The 20,980-nt window shown below is 42.0% G+C and overlaps 1 protein-coding gene across 6 annotated transcripts in view; it reads right to left on the bottom strand.

The window, feature by feature from the left end:
* Positions 1-5,632, bottom strand: part of CNOT10 (CCR4-NOT transcription complex subunit 10) — an 80,943-nt gene extending 75,311 nt beyond the window's left edge. For 5 of the 6 annotated variants that reach the window (XM_044916114.1, XM_044916118.1, XM_021677523.1 and 2 more), the window contains exon 1: positions 5,316-5,584. In XM_044916114.1, coding sequence (XP_044772049.1) covers positions 5,316-5,337 — 22 coding nt within the window. In that variant the 5' untranslated portion in view covers positions 5,338-5,584. Of the gene's footprint in view, positions 1-5,315 lie in introns of all 6 variants that reach the window. The other variant, XM_021677522.1, reaches the window with a different exon arrangement.
* Positions 5,633-20,980: the final 15,348 nt, after the last annotated feature.

Raw genomic sequence — 20,980 nt, 5'->3', positions numbered from 1 at the left:
ATACTTTTTACCTTATACATTTAATAATAATCATCAGTTTTGGGTGTTTTTAATAAAATAAAATAGCCTTGGCTTAAATTTTTCCCATTTGTTTGTTGTTATCATTTCTGTGGCCATCCTGGCTCAAAATTTCAAAGCCATCTGTAAGTACTCTTTTCCTGATTTCCTATTATCCATCAGGTCCTATCTTTCCCTTATTCATAATATTGTTAACCTTTTCCTATTAAGCCTACTACAGCCAGCCTCACAGTTCAAATTCTCAGATAGATTCAAATCTAGGATTTTGTGTCCTAATTCCAGCCATTTTCTCCCTTCAGATAACCATAAAAAAATAAGGTCAAATAAATCATCCTAAAACACTGTTGGTACTTCCTTAATCAAAAATCCAACCAGTTTCACATCACTTTTATATGTCATATAGGGACATGGACCTTGTGAACCTCCCAATGCCCCCCTCAATCTTTGTCTCTGGTTGGTCCCCCATCCACCCTCCTCTACAGTTTGGCTGAAATACCAATCAGAGCATGAGAACCGCTGGCAGATCAGTCACTGAGAAGCCACACAATCCAGAAGCACAGGTCAATTTGTTTCTCAGGGAGTAAGTCTTTACCAGTTGGAAACAGGAAATGGGAGGAAACTGGACAGATAAATTATCCCTTTTTTCTCTCTTCATATGAACTATTCGGGAGTGTAGTTTCTCCTTCAAAACCCTTTCAGAAAAATCCTTTATGCAAGTGACATGCTCTGTCTCTTAGCTCAAGGTGAAACAGGAGCCAGGTATTAATGTACTGCACCTTCCTTTGCCTTACTTTTTACTCTCTCTCACTTTTACTATCTTGAGTTTGCACCTTCCAAATAAAAAGCACTTTGAGTTCTGCTTCTCAGAGGATGTGAGCTAAATAGTACGCCTTACCTCAGTTGATACACTTAAGCTACAACCCTATGAGATAAATAAAAATGCTATTGGGGGGCACCTGGGTTGGCTCAATTGGTTGAATGTCTGACTCTCGGTTTCAACTCAGGTCATGATCTTGCAGTTGTGGGATCGAGCCCCAAGTCGGGCAGAGTCTGCTTCAGATTCCTTCTCCCTCTCCTTCTGCCCTCGCTCCCCCTGCTTTCTCTCTAATGAATAAATAAAATCTTTAAAAAAAATAAAGGGACACCTGGGTGGCTTAGTCAGTTAAGTGTCTGCCTTTAGCTCAGGTCATGATCCCAGGGTCCTGGGATCAAGTGCCACGTCGGGCTCCCTGCTCAGTGGGGAGCCTGCTTCTCCCTCTCCCTCTGCAACTCCTCCTACTTGTGCTCGCTCTCTTTCTCTCTGTGTCAAATAAATGGATGAAATCTTAAAAAATAAGATAAAATAAATAAAATAAAATAAAATGCTATTAGAAGTTAGGGGGCACCTGGCTGGCTCAGTTGGTAGAGCATGTGACTCCTGGTCTTGGGGTTATTAAGTCTGAGCCCCATGTTGGGTATAGAGATTACTGAAAAATAAAATCTTAAAAGAAAAGTTAGAAAACTGCTAGGACACCCATCTTACAAATGAAGAAACTGAGGTCCAACTAAGAACCTTTCCTAAGGAAAAAGGTTTCTGCTCACTTACTATACCCAGTTAGTTCACAAATTCTGCCAGTTTTACTCCCTAAACATTCTCATATCTGCCTCTCCTTTCCATCCTACCGCTTACCCCAAAGTAGTATCAGCCCACATTTAAAAAAAAATCAGGCCCTGAGATGATGTCATTTTAACCCTTTATTAATGCTGAGACACAGATACTGTTATCATTCTCATTTTACAGAGGAAAGCTGAGGCTTAAAAAGGGTCTTAACATTTAACCAAGGGGTGCATGGGTGGCTCAGTTGGTTAAGCGTCTGACTCATTTATACATTTATTTGAGAGCACACGAGCCAAGCAAGCAGGGGAGAGGGGCAGAGAGAGTATCTGAAGCAGACTCCCTGCTGAGCACAGAGCCCCACATGGGGTTCGATCTCACAACCCTGAGATCATGACCTGAGCTGAAATTAAGAGTTGGACACTTAACCAACTAAACCATCCAGGCACCCCAAGCGTCTGACTCTTGATCTCAGCTCAGGTCTTAATCTCAGGGTCAGTGAGTTCAAGCTCTCTGTTGGGCTCCATGTTGGGTGTGGAGCCTACTTTACAAAAGAAAATTTGCCCAAGGTCACATGGATACCAAGTGGTAGAGCTAGGATGAACCCAGGCTGTCTGGTTTCAAACCCCTTACTTCTATCTCTTCATCAGTTCTTACCTACCTCAGTTAAAACATAAATCATGTCACACGATGCTCTTGCTGAAATCTCCCAATGGCTTCCCATTAGAATGAACTCAAACTGACATAGGCCAGCCCAACACAACTGAATTCATCTTTCATGCTCCTTTGCTCACTATGCTATAAATACGTATCAAGTGCCTCCTATATGCCAGCCATTGTTCTAGGCACTGGAGATAAGAGCAAGACTAACACAGATAAAAGTATCTTTCTTCGAGGTGCTTATATTCAAGGGGTCTTCACACTCTCTTTAAACATTTTCCAAGGGGTCTGTACATTTGTTGCTCCTCTTACCTGGATCATTTTTCCCCCACATGGCTGGCTCTTTATATTGAGGGTTCCAATATTACTTCTAAGAGAGCCCTTCCAATCTATTCAAAACAGGGTCCTTGCTCTCATTATCCTCTCATATCCTACTCATTTTCCTTTTTGTCACAATATTTATCACAACTTAAAAGTCACAATTATTTCTTATTTTGTTTACATGTTTATCTGTCTTTCATACTATAAGCTTCAGGACTACAGAGATTATGTTAGTGCCTGGCAAAGCAGGCCATGAGTAAATATTTACGGAATAAATTAATATCACATTAGCTGGCTTTAGCTATTCTCTGGCCTTCCAGTCTTGTTTTACTTAAATCTACCCCCTCCCACACTATGATCAGGTCACTTACTTTCTTTTCTTTTTTTTTTTTAAAGATTTTATTTATTTATTTGACAGAGAGAGACATAGCGAGAGAGGGAACACAAGCAGGGGGAGTAGGAGAGGGAGAAGCAGGCTTCCCTGCAGTGCAGGGAGCCCGATGTGGGGCTCAATCCCAGGACCCTGGGATCATGACCTGAGCCGAAGGCAGATGCTTAACGACTGAGCCACCCAGGCGCCCCAGGTCACTTACTTTCTTAAACGCTTTCATGGGTCTCTTTTCTTACCTAATTAAGAATAAGCACACAATACCCTCCATGACAAGGGCTCTGAGCTCAGGAGCTCAGAGATGAAGCAGCATATAAACTAGACTTTGAATGAAGAGAGTGTTTACCAGATTGAGAAGAGAAAGGAAGATACCACTTTCCCTTCTTTCTTACCAGTCAGAAACTCAAAAGAACACAATGCTTTTCAAGAGAGTCATTTCTGGTGTGAAGAGCTAGGTGTTGATATAGAAACATCAGCTGGAAACAGACTGTGAAGTTTCACAAATGACATTAAAGGGTGAGGATTTGATGCACACAAGATAGTACAATCTTAGAAAGTTTACAGGGGTGGGAATAGTATGTTCCAATTCGTGTTTTAGAATAAAAAGACAGCAGTGAGAAGAATGGACTGGATAGGAAGAGAAACAGCAGTCAGAAGGCTGCTTAATGTGAAACAGATCCCATTAAGAGATAAAAGCTAGAATCACAGCAGGTGAAATGGGGATGGAGAGGAGGAGAGATTCAAAGGAACCACATTAAACACTCATCTACTTAATACAAATTTAACATTATCTAGGTAAGAATTTCCTACAACATGGCCTATAAACTTCAACCAAAGACACAGTCCCAAATCGCCCTGGACCTTACTCCTCCACTACACGTATTACATAGCTATGTTACATGGCTATATTACATACATACTACCAAATGGATGTACCACTATATTAGGTCTCTCACAAACTGAGCAGTAGGTCTTCAAAGGCAGGGAGTGTGTCATACCCATTTCTTCAATATCCAAGGCAGTGCCTGGTACCCAATCTTTGTGAGTGAATGAACAAGTAGAAGAATGCTTTATGACTGAGGTAGGACTTGAAAACTAGATGGGCTTTAGGCCTAAAAAGGTCATTCCAGGCAAGTGCAAAAGATATGGGCAAGGAGGAATGGTAAACCTGGGGAACAGATAAGTCATCAATTAAGAAGGAAGATGCTGGTCCCCTTCGTCCAGCCTTGGACAAGTCATGCTTATTTCCTGCCTGGAACATTCTCCCTATCCACCCTAACCATTCCATATGGCTCTTTCATTTCATGTGGGTATTTACTCAAATATCACTTCACCCGAGCCTTTCTGTGACCAGCCTACCTAAAATTCTACAGCATATTCTATTATCCTCACTTTATAAACCTTTTCTCTATTGTTTTTCTTCTCAGTTTACTGAAGAGATCTTTCAACAATTTTATTCATCTGTACCTATATTAGGATTGGCTCACTTTCATTTCAAATCAAGTCCATCTGTCCCTTACTGAGATCAAAATCTACAGAATATAGAGACTGTCTTTTCTTTTTTTTAAATTTCACTGCAAAAAGTCTTAGTGTTGACCACTTCTAAGATCTGTCAGTTAAACTCTCCCAACATAATTGAGATGCCACAGAGAACATTAATTTCTTAAAAGACACATATGGCAGATCGTCCCAGAGGTAGGCAGGAAAGAATTTTACATACCCTAATGGAGAAGATTCTAGGAATGGAGCAGTAATCCATAAAGAAAATAATCAAGATTAAATTAATTAACCTTGAGGAACTACGGGAAAATAGGTTCTAAACCCAAGATATCTGCGAGCATAGAACGAATAGAGACGCTCTAATGTTATGTCTACTTAAATAGTTTTCACAAAACTAATTACACAGGACGTCGCTGACCAGAGACAGGCTTATGTGGGGCAAAACAGTCCAGGTGAGTCTTATCCTGAGCCAGGGGACTTAAGGCAGCTGTGTGCTCCAGGGTGAACTTTGCTTGTTCTGCCTTCCCCACTGGAAAACCGAAAAGCCTGTGAAGTGGTTAAATTTAAGTCAGATATTCTGGAGAGTGGGGCAAAGGCGGTCAGTAGTGGCCTCATACTGCACTTAGATAAAAACAAAAACAAAAACAAACTATCGATCTGGGGCCCAAAGACTCACATATGGGACGGTCGAGGGAGAGGACGGGGGAGACAAATGCACACCCAAATTAAAATCGCCCTCGGGCCCCCACCTCCTCGTCCCCACAGACTCAGCGCCAGGGTCTGCCCACCCCTGCGTGTCCCACCGCTTCAGCACACGGGGCGTGGGAGCCTCACCTGCAGGCTTGTCTGCAGCCATCTTCCCACCCCAGCTTAGGTTCTTCCCCGCAGGTGGCGTGGCCTCGATTCCAGCTGCCGAGCTAGCTGCGGTCCTGGACCCCGGAAGACGAGCCCACCCCGGCTCCGGGCCCCTGGGTTCCGGCCTGGAGAGTGGGGAGGCGGCGGGCTGAGGAAGTGACGAAGGCTAGTTCGCGTCGTCTAGCAACAAAAGGCAGAGTCTCAGGCCGGGTAGCCCCACTAACTCCCGCCAGGGACAGCTTCCGCTCCACGGCATCCTGGTACACACCACTTCCGGGGGCCGCCGCGGGTGTGGGAACTGCGGCTGGCCCCGCCCCACGCAGGCGTCCCCCGAGCGCCCCGCCCCCGGCGGCGTGTGCGTGTACGTGTGCTTATGCGTGCGCGCCCGACCGGACGGATGCTCACTCGGGGTTGTGGGCGTGTGCTGGGTAGCCAGGGAGGGATCTGCACGCGATTACCCCTTGCTTATCCTGGTTAAAATTCCTAAGTGTCAGAGCTTTCTTCCCGCGTTTTACGTAAAATCACAATAATAACACCTGACACCTGTACGCTTTCACTGATTTCTCCCAATTCTGTGAGAAGACACTATTGCAATTCCCGAAAACGAAACATTTTATTTTAGAATAGTTTTATATTTACAGAAAAATTGCAAAGATGATACATAGAGTTCCTGTATACTCCCCACCTAGTTTCCCGTGTTGTGAGCATCATAGATTTTGACTAAATAACTGGTACATCCGTCACATCTAAGAAACGACCTTGATTGGTACATTACCATATATTTTTTGTAATTTCATCAATTTTCCCCACTGTCCCCATTCTGTTCAGGATTGTCAAGGACATCACATTACATTCATTATGTCTTCTTAGGCTAGTCTTGACTGTGATAGTTTCTCAGATTTCTCTTGTCCTTGATGATTTTGACAGCCTTAGGGAGTACTGGTCAGGATTTTTGAAGACTGCACATTTGATTTGATTTATTTTCTTCATGGTTATGAAGCTGGCACCCAGACATTCATCCTGTCAATTCAGAACAGAAGCAAATTGTCCCCAGGCACAGCTGGACCAAACAAGGAACACTTAGGCCTAGCCTCCAGGGATAGGAATGCCTGCTTTATCTTTCAAAGCAACCTGTGGGACAAGTAGTTAATCAGCACTAGCCTAGAGATAACAATTATCAAATATATCTAATGAAATCTTTAGCATAAAGAATAAAGGTATATTTTAGATTCCAATTCTCTTGAAATGGAAAAGACCTACAGAGGACCAGACAAAGTGGCATGGCATCAGGACACCTGCTAACATGACTTCATGGGCCTTCAATCAATGGGGTCTACCTTCTCAGGACACCCCTGCCCCTGTTAGCTAGGATGCAGCAGGGAAGTTACTTAGATCAGAGGGCTAAAAGCTCTCAGTAGAAGGGAGGAGCGGGAAGGGACAAAAGCAGGGGAGGAATGTGTTTTGTTTTGCAGAACCAGCAGTTCCAACCAAGGAGACTACTGGCGTTTCACATGATAGCCCCTTACATGAGACAGTTTGAGCAGGACTAGAGCTGAGGATCTATGCAGAAGCCCCACTGAGTTGTCTTTTTATTTTTTTTAAGATTGTATTATTTTATTATTATTTTTGTTATTATTATTAGAGAGGGAAAGGGAAAATCTTAGGCAGGCTTCATGCCCATCTCACAACCCTGAGATCATGACCTGAACCAAAATCAAGAGTCGGACGCTTAACTGACTGAACCACCCAGGTGCCCCCAAGAAGATTTTATTTTTAGGTAATCTCAATACCCAACATGGGGCTTGAACTTACAACCCCGAGATCAAGAGCTGCATGCTCTATTAATCGAGCCAGCCAAGACCCCCTTTATTTATTTATTTATTTATTTATTTATTTATTATTTTTCCCCAAGTTGTCTTAAAGTTGCCTTTAGCTCATTATAACACTAAGATCTCTTCCTATAGGTGGGATTTTCTGCCATTTCTTGAACATACCTATATGCACTAGCATGTTAATGTGTTAGACAAGCATAGGTGAAGCAAAGAGTGTAAGTAATAGAATATATATAAGTTCCTTAATGTATATGCAAGCTACCTGCCCTGCCCACTAATACAGTGACTAAAAGCATCCTGTACTAATCCATAGGAAGACAGTGCTTTGAGAACTGTCTGTCTCCTTACAAGTAATGAGTAATAAAAAGTTCTTTGCTTTTGGGGCACCTGGGTGCCTCAGTTGGTTAAGTGTCTGCCTTCGGCTCAGGTCATGATCTCAGGGTCCTAGGATTGAGTCCCACATCAGGCTCTCTGGTCAGTGGGGGATCTGCTTCTCCCTCTCACTCTCCCTCTTTGCACTCCCTCCCTCTCTCTATTAAATAAATGAAATTTTTAAAAAATTTTTTGAAAACAAAAAGCTCTTCGCTTTTAACACTTCTTTGGGTTATGTTCAATTTGATGCACCCCAAGTGCAGCACCCCTTGAGTTCAGTTACAGTTAGACTAGGATTATGGGCTTTTAGGAGGAAAACCAGAGGTGACTTGCCATTCTCATCACATCAAATGAAGATTACATGCTAGCAAATGATGATGTTAACTTTGATCACCTGGCTCAGGTAGGGTCTGCCAGTCTTCTCCACTGTAAAGTTACTTCCACCCTCTACTCTTTGGAAGTGAGTCATTAAGTGCAGTTCACACTCAGGTTGGGGAGTGGAGGATGTTTTAAACTCTACCTCCTGCAGTGAGGAGTATATATGTAGATAACCTTCTCTAAGGGAGATTCGTCTCTTCTCCCCCATTTAGTTACTTATTTAACCATAAATTTTATGAGTATGGACTCATGATTGTGTTTACAATTCAATATTAAGTTACTTTGTTGCTGAAATTGTTTCAGCTTTATTAATTAGGAGCTTTTTCAGGTAGGCTCCTATGTCCCTTTTAAGTGGTTGCCCACTTTTAAAAAAAACCTTTTTTAGTCACATTAACGTTCACATAGAAAAGTGCACAAATCATAAGTACAGTTTATTGAATTTTCAACATATCCACATAACTAGCGCCCAGAGAAAGGACAACAAACTACCTGGAACTAGAGGCCCCCCTAATGCCTCCTCCCATTTCTCCACAAGGGTAGTCACTAAACTAATGGCTAACACCATGGATTAGTTTCACCTGTATTCAAATTTAATACAAATGGACCATACAGCATATATATATTTATTTTATTTTATTTTTTAAAAAATTTTATTTATTTGACAGAAAGAGACACAGTGAGAGAAGGAACACAAGCAGGGGGAGTGGGAGAGGGAGAAGCAGGCTTCCCGCAGACAAGGGACCCCAATGCAGGGCTCGATCCCTGGGATCGTGACCTGAGCTGAAGGCAGACGCTATCGACTGAGCCACCCAGGGGCCCCTATATATATATTTTTAAAGACTTATTTATTTTATTTTATTTTATTTTTAAAGATTTTATTTATTTACTTGAGAGAGAGAGCAAGGGAGAGAGAAAGCACGAGTGGGGGAGGGGGCAGAGGGAGAGGGAAAAGCAGACTCCCCACTGAACAGGGAGCCTGATTTAGGGCCTGATCCCAGGACCCTGGGACCATAGCTTGAGCCAAAGGTGACTGAGCCATCCAGGCACACCTTATTTATTTATTTTAGAGTGAGAGAGCATGCAAGAGTTGGGGGAAGGACAGAGGGAGAGGGAGAAAATCTCAAGCAGACTCCCTGCTGAGCATGGACCTGATTCAGGGCACAGTCCCACAAACCTGAGATAATGACCTGAGTTGGACACTTAACCGACTGAGCCACCCAAGCATCCCCATACAGTATATTTTTCTTGGAGTCTAGCTTCTTTTGCTCAACAATATGAGATTCATCCATGTTGTTGAGTTTGTAGCTTGTTTCTCATTGTTATGTAATGTTCCATTATGTTAATTATTCTGTAATTTATGTGCTCATTTTGTTGTCTGTATTGAATAAGGCCAATATGAATATTCTAGTATATATTTTGATGTATATGTTTGTAGGGGCCAAGGGCAGGCTGACCCAAGATGGGTCACTTTGGCATAGGGCAAACATCTTTATTTTCCAAACATCTCTTCCCACCTTCCTGCTAAAGGTCTTTTTCTCCCTTTGTATCTTCAGACCCCTACCCCTTTCCTTAGCTCATATAAGCCTCATGTGACTCACTGTCTTTGGAATTTCCATGTCTGTGTGGACTGCTCATATGTATGTTATTAAAGTTGATTTTTTCCCCACTAATCTGTCTCATCTCAGTTTGACTCTTAGTCCAGCTAGAAGAACTCTGAAGGGCAGAGGAGATTCTTTCTCCCCAACATGTTAGAGCTCACATAAAAAGATGCCTGAAGTGCTTACTGATCTTGCTTAAGGAAGGATCCTCTCAAGAAAAGAGAATTAGGTGGAACCTCTTAAATAATTTGGACTTGTGCTGGATGATTTTAAAGAGGGATTAGGCAGGTGGAGGGGGCAATTTAGAATTAGATTCACTCAGGAAACAGGCAGTTCAGTGATTAAGGGTCTTAATTTTTATCTAGGAGGCAGGAGGATTAAAGCAAGGCTAGAGTTGTCATTGGTCAAGGGGCAGCATCACTCATGTTAGAAGAAGGGGGTGTTCCCTCATTTTTACAGTTGTGGAGGGCTTTGTTTTTTGTCTTGTTCCAAACACAGTCATGCTGTAAACTTCTCTGAACATTGTTCATATTCTGTGATTGTTTATGTCCATTTGGGAACATTCTGCTATGAAGAATTATTTTTATTTTCTTAGCAGGACCTAGATGTCAACAGAGTCATTTTTTAGTTTCTCACAGGTGGTCACTTTTCTTGTTCTTCTTCCTCATTTCATAGATAAGGAAACTGAGGCACAGGTGTTAACCCACTTTCCCAAGTCACAAGACAAATAAGTGACTATTATCTTAACCACCACATTCAGCTTTTTTTTTTTAAAGATTTTATTTATTTATTTGAGAGAGAGAATGAGATAGAGAGAGCATGAGAGGGGGGAGGGTCAGAGGGAGAAGCAGACTCGCTGCTGAGCAGGGAGCTCGATGCGGGACTCGATCCTAGGACTCCAGGATCATGACCTGAGCTGAAGGCAGTCGCTTAACCAACTGAGCCACCCAGGTGCCCCACCACCACATTCAGCTTTAAAGGTTCTAGAATTTCCTACATTGAAGACATCTTAGGTCTCTCAACTTTCAGTATTGGCAGCTATCCTTTGTTCACAGATAGGGTGACATCAGTGGTGGAAAGGTGTTAATTCAGAAGTGAGGGAGGGGGGCATCTGGCTGGCTCAGTCAGTAGAGCATGAGACTCTTGATCTTGAGGTTGTGGATTTGTGCCTCACATTGTGTATAGAGATTACTTAAAAAAATAAAATCTTTTTTTTTTAAGATTTTATTTAGGGCACCTGGGTGGCTCAGATGGTTAAGCGTCTGCCTTTGGCTCAGGTCATGATCCCAGGGTCCTGGGATCAAGCCCAGCATCGGGCTCCCTGCTCAGCGGGGAGTCTGCTTCTCCCTCTCCCCCTCCCCCTGCTTGTGTTCCCTCTCTCGCTGGTCTCTCTCTGTCAAATAAATAAATAAAATCTTTAAAAAAATAAAAAAATATTTTATTTATTTATTTGACAGAGAGAGAGAGGGAGAGAGAGAACACAAGCAGGGGGAGCGGGAGAGGGAGAAGCAGGCTTCCCACCGAGCAGGGAGCCTAATGCTGGGCTTGATCCCAGGACTCTGGGATCATGACCTGAGCCGAAGGCAGACACTTAACGACTGAGCCACCCAGGCACCCCCAAAAATAAAATCTTAAAAAAAAAAACAAAGTGGGAGGTGGAAAATCTCAGTGGGACTCTGTTCTGTCACCAACCTTGGAACCGCACTTCCCCTCCAGCCAGGGAACAGCGCCTCAAACTGGATGTGGTCCTTGTCACTTGTGCAAGACTGTCTGCAAAGATAGTTGTCAGCAGTTACACCTGTCCCAATACGCACATGCTGCTCTCCCTCTCCCTTTGAAACTGAGCTGTGAGTTGCTCTGACCAACAGGATGCAGAAGTGATGGTGAGCCAGTTTTGGGCTAGTCCTTCAAAAGTATTGCAGCTTCCACTTTTCCTCTCTTGTTCTCAGCCACCAAGGTGTAAGGAAGCTCAGGCTGTCCTGCTGGAGAGAGACCACATGAAGGAGACCCAAGATGCCTCAACTGACAGCAAGCACCAAGGTTCCAGACATAAGAATGAAGCCTTCTTCTTTTCTTTCTTTTTTAAAAAAAAATTTATTTATTTGAGAGAGAGAGTGAGCACCTGTGAGCTGGGAGAGGGGCAGAGGGGGAGGGAGAGGGAAAGGGACAGAGGGGGAGGCTGAGCATGGAGCCTGACACCGGGCTTGATCCCAGGACACAGAAATCATGACCTGAGCTGAGACCAAGAGTCTGACGTTCAACTGACTGAGCCACCCAGACACCCCCAAAATGAAGCCTTCTTGAAACTTCCAGCTCAACTCAGCTGCCAGCTCAATGTAGTCACATGAATGATCCTATCTAATACCATACGAAATAGAAAAACTGCTCAGTCAACCCCCAGGATGGCAAAAAATAATAAGGCATTGTTGTTGCATTTCTTAAATCTAATTTTAAAAATTAAGATATAATCAACAGGGGCGCCTGGGTGGCTCAGTTGGTTAAGCGACTGCCTTCGGCTCAGGTCATGATCCTGGAGTCCCTGGATCGAGTCCCACATCAGGCTCCCTGCTCGGCAGGGAGCCTGCTTCTGCCTCTGACCCTCCCCCCTCTCATGTGCTCTCTCTCTCTCATTCTCTCTGTCTCAAATAAATAAATTAAAAAAAAAAAATCTAAAAAAAAAAAGATATAATTAACATACCACGCAATTCACCCTTGTAAAGTGTGCAATTCTGTGGTTTTTAGTACATTCATGAAGTTGTACAATCATTACCAATTTCTAATTCTAACAATTTTTTTAAAGATTTTATTTTGAAGGGACGCCTGGGTGGCTCAGTCAGTTTAGCATCTGACTCTTGATTTCAGCTCAGGTCATGATTTCAGGGTCATGAGATCAACCCCTGGGCCCGGCTCTGTGCTGGGCATGGAGCCTGCTTGAGATTCTGTCTCCCTTTCCCCTCTGCCCCTCCCCGCCCCATCCCTCTCGAACACATGTGCTCTCTCTCCAAAAAAAAAAAGATTTTTGTTGTTGTTGTTGTTGTGGGGGGAGCAGTTGGAGAGAGAGAGAGAGAATCCCAAGTAGGCTCCACACCCAGCTCAGAGCCCCACACGGAGCTCAATCTCATGACCCTGAGATCATGACCTGAGCCAAAATTAAGAGTCAAACCCTTAACCTACTGAGCCACCAAGGAGCCCCCCCAACCTCATTCTTTTGCATGTGGATGTACAAAGTTGTTCTTTTAAACCACTAAATTTGAGGGTGTAGCAATAGATAACTGAAACACCATCTCCCAGTTCTTCATTCCCCATCTGGTTCAACCAGCCAACCGAGGTCTGTGGATTCTACCTTCTCCGTATGATGGATCCTTCCATTTTCACTGCCACTCTATTCCCAAGTCATTATCACCTCTGAGACAAGTGCCACAGCAACCTTGTCATCCTGTCTTTCCCCTTCCAGAATGTCTTCATGTAGCCAGAGATAGGTTTTTTATTTTTATTTTTTTTGAAGATTTTATTTATATATTTGACACAGAGATAGAGAGCACAAACAAGCAGGCAGAGCGGCGGGCAGAGGCAGAGTGAGAAGCAAGCTCCCTGCTCGTGGGGCTTGATGCTAGGATCCTGGGATCCTGACCTGAGCTGAAGGCAGACGCTCAACAGACTGAGCCACCCAGGCGCTCTGAGATAGGTTTTTTAATGCTAATCTGATCATGTCCACATCCATTTAAAACACTTCATTGCTTTTAGTACCAATTCCAAACTCCTTAAAATGACTTTTAAGACCTTTCATGACCTGCCTATAATCCCTTTTCAGTTTCCATCCTGTACATACCCTCTTTTGTAGCTAAAGCCGTTTCCTTCCCAGGAAACATGGGCATCATTTTCTCAAGAAGATGTTCCTGATGGCCAAAGACTATACCAGCAATATGCAAATCTTGTCTTGCACTATGGAAACAATCTCTCGATATGAATCCCCTCTCCATCAGCTCAGTTATAATCTCCAAATACTGTCTTTATTTTTTTTAAAGATTTTATTTATTTATTTGACAGAGAGATAGACAGAAGAGCACAAGCAGAGGGAATGGCAAAAGGAGAGGGAGAAGCAGGCTCTGCACTGAGCAGGGAACCCGATGCGGGACTCGATCCCAGGACCCTGAGATCATGACCTGAGCCAAAGGCAGACGCTTAACCATCTGAGCCACCCAGGCGCCCCAAATACTGTCTTTAAATATCATCCTTATATTGATACTTAGCAAGCATGCCAATATCTATGAATGCAACAGGACTTTACGATAATGAGAATTCTGGGAGGCCTGGGGGGCTCAGTCGGTTAAGCATCCAACTCCTGATTTCGACTCAGGCCATGATCTCAGGGTGGTGAGATCAAGCCCCACATCAGGCTCCACAATGGAGCTTAAGAGTCTCTCTCCCTCACCCTTTGCCCCTCCCCCCCCTCCAAGATGAGAATTCTTCAGTGTTTCAGGGGTTTTGACACTTCTGAATGGTCTTTTACAAGTTCATAAAGAGGTTTTGCAATGATTGTTTCTTTTCTTCCTCAACATTTTTGTAATATGGATATTCAAACCCATTTTAAGGGTGAAGAAATTGAGGCTCCAAGAAGTAAATCAATGAATCAGCTTGCTCAGCTAGTAAGTGTCAGACCTAGAACTTGGAAAGAGTTCTTCAACTCTAGATTTTTTTTTTTTTTTTTTTTTTTTTAGGATACAAAGGGCTAAATCTAGTGTTATTCCCATAATCAAATTTCTGGTGGAAACTACAAGTTATTTTGCAACCAATTCATCACAGTGAGTAGATAATTACCAAGAAATACTACAAAGATGTGAAAGCGTAAATTTCTACCCACTTTGCCAAAGCAGTTACATCCATAGGGATGGACATCAAGCTCCTGTCCCAGCTTCACTTTTCATTCACTGGCTATTCAAATCAAGCTTCAAAGGCAAAACTATTTGCCAACTTAAAATGTGCCAGTAATCATTCGACACAAATCTGGCGAATTTTATGTAACCCTGAAATGGATCCAAACAGTGCTGAACACTCATTTCAGGTGGAAAAATTTAAGGAAGTGCCAAAAAATTCCCTAATTAAGACAAATAATATTTTAAGGCAATATTTTTAGAAATCAGGAGTTAATATATTCATGATGAGCAGTATATCAATATTTTAAGTAAAGACAGGTTTAAAGTAAGTAAAGACTGATTTTTCCTCTTTTCTCAGGTTTCAATATGTCTCAGCACAGCACTGTTACTGATCCTGTCATATTAAAATTTTCAATATTTTGTTCTTTGTGGATTTTTTGTATTCATTTTTATTTAAAAATATTGCATTAACATATTATTTATCTTGATTACTTACTAAGTTTCTTGGCACCCCATTAAAGTTTGCACCCAAGGTCAGTGCCTCACTTGCTTTACCCCATGTCTGGCCCTGTATCCAAAGGCTCTGTCACCAGAATGTTTGGAGCACAGTGGCATTATCCAATTTTGTGAAATAGTCTTTCCCACTGTCTTACAGATGTGGAAGTTAGGATAAGTTCTGGTTTTTGTATAGTTGGGTGTATAAGTTAGTTTTGTTTTTAAAGCATTTCAGTTATACTTGGTATATGGTACACAGTGTGCAAGATACAATTTTAAGCACAGGATGCCCAGTTAAATTTGAATTTCAGATAAATACTAAAAATTTTTTGTTATAAATATATTCCAAATATTGCACTGTTTATCTGAAATTCAGATTCAACTGGCATCCGTGTCTCTCCCTCCCACTCCCTAAATCTGGCAACTCTAGGTATATAGGAGTTGAGAACCATTTCATCTTATTTTGTTACTATTTTTTGAAGATTTTATTTATTTAAGAGAGAGAGAGAGAGCCAGAGAGAGAAAGCATGATAGTGGGGAGAGTCAGAGGGAGAAGCAGACTCCCCAGTGAGCAGGGAGCCCGATGTAGGACTCGATGCTGGGACTCTGGGATCATGACCTGACCGGAAGGCAGACGCCCAACCGACTGAGCCACCCAGGCGCCTGAGAACCATTCTGGAAAAGAAATACGAGAAACAAGAAAATTTAACTATAACTAATTAAGTTTACAACTAGTGGGATGGATCCTCTCTGCCTTCAGATTTCATTTTTGCCCTTGCTCCGCTCCGCTGTGCTTTCAGGGGGCTGACTCCTATAGGCTATTTCCCAGGCTCCCAGGTCAGCTGATTTCTGGCTAAGTCCAGCCAGTGGGAGGCGTCATTGGGAAATCGGAAGGCAAGAGGAAGGGAGAAACCGGGGGTATTTCTCCTCTTCTTTCTCTGCTTCCGGTAGTCTTTCTGGGAAAGGCTTCATCCCTCAACAGGCTCAGGGTAGTTCTGGTTTTGCTCAGTGACCCCAGCCCTTGGACTCCAGGAACACCTCCTGCTTCCTGTCCTTCCCCCCTGCTCCAGCAGGAGGCAGTAGTGGTATCCCGCTCTGTTAAGGGCTGGGTTGCCTCACTGCCTTGCCAGGTTTCTTGGCTCCTCTATCCGCTTCCCTGTATTAAATTCCCTCCGGGGTTTTCTCCCCTGTTTTCAATGCTTAGAGTGGTTTCTATTTTCCTGGTTAGACCCTGACCAATAGAAATCCTTTGGCAAAAGACTTAAACACAACATATTGAGGGGCGCCTGGGTGGCTCATTCGTTAAGCGTCTGCCTTCGGCTCAGGTCATAATCCCAGAATCCTGGAATCGAGCCCCGCATCAGTCTCCCTGCTCTGTGGGAAGCCTGCTTCTCCCTCTCCCACTCCCCCTGCTTTTGTTCCCTCTCTCACTGTGTCTCTCTCTGTCAAATAAATAAATAAAATCTTTAAAACAAAACAAAACACAACATATTGAGTCGGGGAGTCTCTTCTCATCCTAAGGTTCTTTATTCTTTGTGGAGGTGTCCTACAAAGTTTGTTGGCTTTTAGATTTGTGTCCTTATCATTATTTCTGAACCACTAATATGCAAATACAAGATATTGTTGATAGAAGTCTTAATAGTATACATGGGATTTTCACAATTATATCTAGTACCTTTAAGAGAATTAGTCTGTCATATAGCCTAGTGTTTTTCATGACTCTTTGGCGCCATCTCCAGTGGACATTTCTAATTTACAAGTGAAGAAAAAAATGTATGTATGTTAAACATACTTTTATTATGCTCTAAACTATGACTTTGAGATTATTTCAATTATAAACATGGGAAAATTAAGTAACTAGGGTTTTTAAAAAATTCTTATTTATTTGACACAGAGAGAGAGAGAGACAGCGAGAGAGGGAACACAAGCAGGGTGAGTGGGAGAGGGAGAAGCAGGCTCCTGGCTGAGCAGGTAGCCCGAGGCGGTGCTCGATCCCAGATCCCAGATCCCATAACCCTGGGATCATGACCTGAGCCGAAGGCAGACGCTTAACGACTGAGCCACCCAGGCGCCCCGGTAACTAGGGTTTTTTATCCTCATCATCATAATGATGAGATATTTCACAAACATAAAATGAAGAATATGACAAGTTTATTTACCACTCAGTTATTTGTGTTTTTTTTTTTTTTTAAAGACTTTTTATTTATTTGACAGAGAGAGATACAGTGAGAGAGAGAACACAAGCAGGGGAGTGGGAGAGGGAGAAGCAGGCTTCCCCCGAGCAGGGAGCCCGATGCGGGGCTCCATCCCAGGACTCTGGGATCATGACCTGAGCTGAAAGCAGACGCTTAACGACTGAGTCACCCAGGCGCCCCTACCACTCAGATTTAACAAAGTTAATATTTGCCACATTTGCTTTGGATATTCTTTTGAAAAAATATGCAAATCATTATTGGTACAGATGAGTCCAGTTTATATTCCCTTCCTGATTGCATTTCCCTTACTCCCTTCCCAGTATCTTTTTGTGTTTTAAAGATTTTATTTATTTATTTGACAGAGACAGCGAGAGAGGGAATACAAACAGGGTGAGTGGGAGAGGGAGAAGCAGGCTTCCCGCTGAGCAGGGAGCCCAAGGCAGGGCTCGATTCCAGGACCCCGGGATCATGACCTGAGCCGAAGGCACAGAGGCGCCCCCCAGGCGCCCCCCCAGTGAGTATCTTTAGCATATCCACTATGCTAAAGATAGTGTGTATCCTTCTAGTCCATGTTTAAAACATATAAACAATACATTATGAATCATTCAACTTTATATAAGTATTGCACAGATATTATTCTGAAACTTGCTTTTTTTACCTCAACATTATCTTTTTGATATCGAAATATATATTTATAAAATACATAGTATTCATATAAAATATGTTTATATTTATATAAAATATATGTTAAAATATAAAATATATATATTTACATTAAACTTTATAGTGTATTTTAAAATGTTCAGTATTCTACTAAATGATTATCACTTCAGTATACTTTTGTAGCATGATTCCTAAGTAAAAGTTTTATAAGTAATATAGGCATTACTTATCTCATTGATGGGAATCTACAAGTAGGATGTTCCATTGCTAGATTAGCGACTCAGCAATGTCAGGATGCAATTGGGCATCCCTGGGATCCTTTTGGTCTCCCCCTGGTGGTCCCAGATAACTGCCCCAGCTGTGCCCTTGCCGGACAGTATCCAAAGCAAGAAGGGGAGCAAAAAGAACTTCTATTTTCTAGCCTTATTCTCTAACAGATAGGTACCACATTCCACCAGTGGGAAGGCACACATTTTTTTAACTACTAAAAAAACCAAAATTCCAACACTTAAACTGACAGTACTTTCTTATCCCTTAGAAGTTTTGTTTTATACTCTTAAAAATAGCCCTTTTAAACTGAGACATAAAATTTTTAAAATTATATATTACTCTTGAGTATACAAAATAGGAAAGTAGAAATGAAATAAATTGGTTAAGGGTATTTTCAGAATGTCTTCTCACCAGAGTTCCACTCTAAATCACTTTGAAAATCAGAGCCTTCCACGTCCATGTTTCCCCCCAAAATGTTACCCTCTGTGCTATAAGGAACTGGCAGTGCAGTATCTCCTCACAGAATGTGCCACTATGGTCTCAGGAACACCCATTCTGCAAGTTGTAATTCTAGTACTTTCTGGATCTTACCAGATGGCACAAAGGGTAGGCTTTCAAATCATGTTTGTACACACACAGGGTTGACAAACACACTGCACCAGCCGTCCAGCGACATGCTATCAGTTGTGAGAAGCCTGCAAATTTCAGAAATGAAAGAAAGATTGTGTGCCTTGGAATCAATGAAGTATGGTGGAACTTCCCTAGACTCTCATCAAGATTTCCCTTCGTTTTCATTGGCAAAGTTGTTGCCTGCCTGCCTGCCACTGCAATTACTGGTAAGAAGAAATGAGATTCCAAAGCATGCCTTGGATCCTCACACAGTATTCAAAAGTATTTCTGTGAGGGGTAAATAAAATCAGGATTTTGTTAACTAGGAGGAATGGGGTATGGCTGTTGACACTTTACCCTTTCATTTTACAAAGCACAACTCACTCTTGAATATGTGCACAGCTGTAAGAGTTTCTCTAGGATACATACTACACAGTGGGATTTAGCTGAATAATGGGGTACCCATATTTTTGGGATTTTTATTGTGAAACTTTCCAAACATGCCCCAAACTAGAAAGTATAACAAATCCCCTGTGTCCAACCCTTAGCTTCATTTAACCATAGACTTGTTTCATTTACCCCTTCCCCCTTGTTATGTTTTTTGTTGGAGTATTTTAAAGCAAATCCCAGACATTGTACCATTCAGTTCTAAATACTTCAGTATGCAACTCAAAAAGAAATCTCCAAATATTTTCTTGCATGACCACAATCCATTATCACATCTAACAAAATGCAAATAATTATTTAATATTATTCAATTACCAAGCCATACTCAAATTTCCTTGATTGTATAAAAAATTCTTTTTGTAATTTCTGTTTAGAATCAAGATCAAACAGGATCTGTTTTATTTGGTTGTTACGTCTCTTGTGTTTCTCATAAGTCTTTTAAGTCTTATGTTTCTCTTAATCTAGAACAGTCCCCTCACCTTTTATTTTTCCTTTCATTGACTTGCTGATGAAATTAGAGTCTAATAGAAAGTCCCTCTTTTGAGATCTTGTATATTGCTTCCTTGTGGACTTCATCCTTTATGCTCAATATTTCCTGTGGACTAGGGGTCAGTTTTAAAGGTTTGACTGCATTATTATTTTTTTTTGTTTTATTTTTTAAGATTTTATTTATTTATTTGACAAAGAGAGAGAGACAGCGAGAGCAGGAACACAAGCAGGGGGAACGGGAGAGGAAGAAGCAGGCTTCCCACCAAGCAGGGAGCCCGATGCGGGGCTCAATCCCAGGACCCCGGGATCATGACCTGAGCTGAAGGCAGACGCTTAACGACTGAGCCACCCAGGCGCCCCTATTATTGTTTTTTAAATATTTTATTTTTAAGTGATCTCTACCCCCAATGTGGGGCTCAACCTCACAACCCTGAGATCAAGAGTCACATCCTCCACTGACTGAGCCAGCCAGGTGCCCGGTTTGATTGTATTATGACTCAAAATTTTTTTTCTGAGAATCCTTACTAAGTGATGCTATGTACTTTCTGTACCCACTCAGGAGGCATGCGATGTTGGTTGTCTCACTTTTTGTGACATTAAGATTGATCATTGGGTTTGGATGGTGACAGCCTGATTTTTATACATTTCCTATCAGTTTTTCTTGTAGTTGTTTTAGCAGCATTAATGACTAGTGCTTGAATCAGTTATTTCACTAATGGTTGAAACAATTTTCTAGTTTGGACACTCCTGCATTTATTAACTAAAATCAGGGCAAGGTGAGTACCTTATTAAATTTTCTACCCTAGGCACTTGACTCACCTTACCCTAATCCCAGCCCTAGCTGGAATTCTTCTGTATTGAAACACTTTCCCTTATCCACGGGGATATTAGGTTATACTGAAATTCTATTTATATTAGAAAAGCAGAAATGTTTAGTTCTTTCCCTATAATTAACAATTTTCAGAGGAATAAGTTGATGGCCTGGCTATCTCCAGGACTATTTCCTTTCTAAAAAATTATTCTGAACTCATGACTTTTTATATATTCAATATGTTTTAATCAACTGCAGTCCTTAACCTTTTTGAAATTAAAATTATCCCATGTGTGCCTGTGGAAGCACACAACCCCAATGATTGTTTGCTATTATAGTTCTACCCTGCTTTTATTTATTTATTATTTATTTATTTTTTAAAGATTTTATTTATTTTTTTGACAGAGAGAGACACAGCGAGAGCAGGAACACAAGCAGGGGGAATGGAAGAGGAAGAAGCAGGCTTCCCACCAAACAGGGAGCCCAATGCGGGGCTCAATCCCAGGACCCCGGGATCATGACCTGAGCCGAAGGCAGACGCTTAACAACTGAGCCACCCAGGCGCCCCTCTACCATGCTTTTAATCCCTTATTTAGTTGTTGTTCTGTATG

Source organism: Neomonachus schauinslandi, chromosome 1 (genome assembly GCF_002201575.2).
Source record: "Neomonachus schauinslandi chromosome 1, ASM220157v2, whole genome shotgun sequence".
Classification (NCBI taxonomy): Eukaryota; Metazoa; Chordata; class Mammalia; order Carnivora; family Phocidae; genus Neomonachus; species Neomonachus schauinslandi.
Note: the sequence above shows the minus strand (reverse complement) of the source record. Positions and strands in the feature narration are given on the sequence as shown.